The sequence below is a fragment of the Protobothrops mucrosquamatus genome, unplaced genomic scaffold, assembly GCF_001527695.2.
Source record: "Protobothrops mucrosquamatus isolate PMUCROS unplaced genomic scaffold, P.Mucros_1.0 scaffold3572, whole genome shotgun sequence".
NCBI classification, from domain to species: Eukaryota; Metazoa; Chordata; class Lepidosauria; order Squamata; family Viperidae; genus Protobothrops; species Protobothrops mucrosquamatus.
In genome coordinates, this window is record NW_015389537.1 from 66,782 (window position 1) to 70,601 (window position 3,820).

At 45.3% G+C, this 3,820-nt stretch overlaps 1 protein-coding gene across 1 annotated transcript in view; it reads left to right on the forward strand.

The window, feature by feature from the left end:
* Positions 1-2,246, forward strand: part of LOC107297889 (carbonic anhydrase-related protein 11-like) — a 33,082-nt gene extending 30,836 nt beyond the window's left edge. The window contains exon 9 of the mRNA XM_015827247.2: positions 2,197-2,246. Coding sequence (XP_015682733.2) covers positions 2,197-2,231 — 35 coding nt within the window. The 3' untranslated portion in view covers positions 2,232-2,246. The remainder of the gene's footprint in view (positions 1-2,196) is intronic.
* The last annotated feature ends 1,574 nt before the right edge of the window (positions 2,247-3,820 follow it).

Consider the following 3,820-nt stretch of genomic DNA (forward strand, 5'->3'; position numbering starts at 1 on the left):
ATACAAGAACTCCTTTGTACAAATGTTCATGCAGCACCTCATTTATGAGCTGCATGAACACAGCAGGAGCACCTTGTAACCCAAACGGCATTACTCGATATTGGTAACTTCCTAAGGGACTATTGAAGGCAGTCTTCCATTCGTCCCCCTCTTTCACGCGTACTCTGTAATAAGCCTCTCTCAAATCAAGTTTTGTAAACATTTTCCCTTGAGCTAAATGTGCCAAAAGATCTTTCATAAGCGGAAGGGGATATAACTTTTCGACACAAACTCCATTAAGTCCCCGAAAATCCACACAAAGACGCAGCCCTCCATCTTTTTTCTCTTTGAAGAGAACAGGGGCCACAACCCGTGATCGAGCAGGTTGGATAAAACCCCTTGCCAAATTTTTATCAATATATCTCCTTAGTTCATTCATTTCATTTGGGGTCATCGCGTACATTCGGGGTTTGGGAAGTTTTACCCCTTCCATTAATTCAATGGCACAATCAGTTGCTCGATGTGGTAAGATATCGCATTCTCGCTCGTCAAATACCTCTGCGAGGTCAGTGTACTCCACCGGGAAGGTCAACTCTTCCGTTTACTTGTTTGGTTGGGGTTTATCGCCCTCTTTTCCCAGCTTGACCTGCTCAGGGGACGGTGGCTGAGGACCCACACCAATATGTACCCTCCTATAACCTCCTTCCCACCATATTGTTGGACCCCACTTATCCAACCAAGCCAATCCCAGAATGACGGTCTCCGTCATGGATGGTATGACTACAAATCGGATCATTTCCCAATGGTCCCCTAAGTCCATCCGTACAGGTTCAGTGATGTATGTAGCAGGCACCCCTCCCAACAAGAACCCGTCAACCTGCTCAAATCGTACCGGGGTACGTAAGGGCCTTACTTTAATGCCTGCTTGTCTTACCACCTGTTCACTAATTAAACACCTAGTACACCCTGTATCTAGTAGGGCGTTGTATCGACTCCTACACCCTGACCCTGGATTAGAGATTGTTATTGGTAATACAAATGGATGAATAGGTTCACTTACCATGGGATCTTCTACCGCTTCGGCTTCCTTGTGGCATATTATCAGCTGGGTTCCTATTCCGCTTGTTTCCTCCTCAGGGGTCGTCCCATCCCCTCGGGGTCTGGGGCCTGAGGTCTTTTGTTGAACTGCTCGGGACCTTTCTTGGGGTTTCTTCGGTATACCCCTAGTAGATAATTCTGGTTTCCCTTTGGGGAGTGGTTCAGGACATTCAGCAGCACGATGTCCCGGTTGANCCAAATACTTACAAGACTATGTACGGTCCTTGTCAGTTCATGGGCAGGCCTAGTAGTCTGGGTTAAGTAATGCAGCTCAAGGGGAGTGGGGAGCATGGCGGTAGCAAGACTGTAGTGTTGTGTATATATAGATGCAACGTAAGCAATGTAATGGAGTGTTGGAGTATTTAAAATAATAAGTGTGCCTTATTATTTTAGCTAAGGGGGGAGGGGTGTTATGTCCTGGGCCAGCAGGCACAGGCTGCAGCGATTGGCCCGGACAGACCATGTGGATGCCCGGGACAAGAAAGGCTGCTCCCAGCCTTTGCAATGATTGGCCAGCAAGGTATTCTGGGCCAGCAGGCACAGGCTGCAGCGATTGGCCCGGGCAGACCATGTGGATGCCCGGGACAAGAAAAGCTGCTCCCAGCCTTTGCAATGATTGGCCAGCAAGGTATTGTGCAGGGGGGCTATAAAAGGGGGCCGCACCATTTTAAAATCTGTTCTGTTGGTGTTGCAATAAAGGAGAACTGTTGGAACTCGTTGCTTCGTCTCAATGCCTCTTTTCCTGAAACAGAACACAGTCCACTCTCCTGCTTTGTGGGAGAATGAACATTAAAGCCACCCTGACAGATGAGCAAGGAAGTTATTTTCCAAGATTGGGGCAGGCAGCAGGAAAGATTAACCCTAGAGCAGGAGTAGGCAACCTTGGCTCTTTTATGACTCGTGGACTTCAACTCCCAGAATTCCTGAGCCAGCCATGCTGAGGAGAAAGGGAGAGGTTTCCATGCTGAGCCATACTGGCTCAGGAATTCTGGAAGTTGAAGTCCACGAGTCATAAAAGAGCCAAGGTTGCCTACCCCTGCCCTAGAGAATGCAGCTGAAACAAAGGAGATAGTGGTTGCTAATTCTTTTCTTCATCTCTCTTCCTCTTCTTTTTTGCAGTTGATGGAACACAGCCTCCCAAACCAGGCATGTAGTTTTGCTGCAAGCTCCTGAATGTCTGAGTGTGTCTGTCGCTCAAAATGCAGTGTCCAACTGAGGAAGCTACAACCTCCCATCTCTGAATGATTGCCACAGCTTCCATTGTGGGAAAGGCAACATGTGGGGTACCAGGCAACCAGGCTGGAATTCTTGCCTTGGGGTGTTTGGAAAACTCTGATCACAATAGGGTTGGGTTGCCAAAAGCTTAAACAATGAAATGAGGGCTATTCATTTGCAGAATATGGCACATCTCCCCCAATGCTATAGCCTAATATTTAAAGAAGGCAGGAGCATCCAGGAGTGTGAGGACTAGAATCCCTGCTAAAGCAATGCTGTCTGTTCTGGAGATCAAGTTTATTCAAAATCTCTATCAGTCATAAATGTTAGGTGGAGGCAATGTACCCCAAATTATATACAGAACTAAACTGTATCAGGCAGACAGTTGTATTCCCAATACTGAATGCACCTTAGAATGTTTCCTTAGAAATGCAGAGGAACATCCTTATAATATCCTGGTGAGACCCCAATATGTTTGGGGGGACATTCTGAGACCCACAGGAGCCTTGGGACTAAAAATTATAGTGGGATAGTTTTCTCCAAGACTTTAAAATGCCATGAATCTCAGGAAGTTTAAGAGGGGGGAATTGCATTACATGGGTGTAACCCCACAAACTCTAAGCTTCAACTGTTCTTTTTAAGAAGAGTTAACTTGGAACTTTAATCTGGGTAAAACTTGAGAGAATCTGGGGTGGAAAACAAATATGATCTCCTTCCCTACTTTTTCCTGGGGGGGGGGGTTGAGAGAACCAGTAAAATAAGGGATCTGTGCTTATCACTTCATTCTAAATGGCCTTCAACAGCCCTAACTGTAAAACAGGAGAGGGAGTATTTTTATTGACAAATGAACCCACCTTTTGAATATTGATGAGTATTATTAACTTAAGAAAAACACTGGTTTTCCAAACAAGCTTTGTTTTCTTTGGAGTGATTATTTCATTGAGGCAAGGGCTTAGTCACTTTTAAGGGGCAGGGCCCAATTCACACCATGTTGAAATGGTCACACAGATATTCAAGAAGGACCAAGAAAAATTGGTGGCTGCAACTGCATGATTGAAGTGCTGCCCCCTTTTTTGATGTATGTGGGGTGGGCCTGCAAGCCCGAAGTAGGAATATGTTTATATTTACATGCACACCCATATACTGTACATCTCACATATCGATAGAAGAGAATATTTGTATCTGAGGGTTGAACTGTGGGGTCCTTGGTGCTGTCTGAACTTGTGTTTTTTTTCTTGCAGATGTTTCATTACCCAACTAGGTAATATCATTGTCTGTTTATATACAAGTGGCTTGTCCTGTCAGTATTAGTGAGAGTGTTCTAGGTGGTTGCTTAATTAGGCTTTGTTTTCTGCAAGAAAACAACCAATCTCAGAAAACCAAGGACCCCACTTTCACATTCTCTCTCTCTGTAAGGACCCACCTCAATCTTACATCTTAAGAAGACAGAACTCTTGGAATGTCTCTTCCAACAGGGATCTTTATTAAGAGAAGCTGATTGTAGGCAAGCTAGACAGGATCTGGGGAA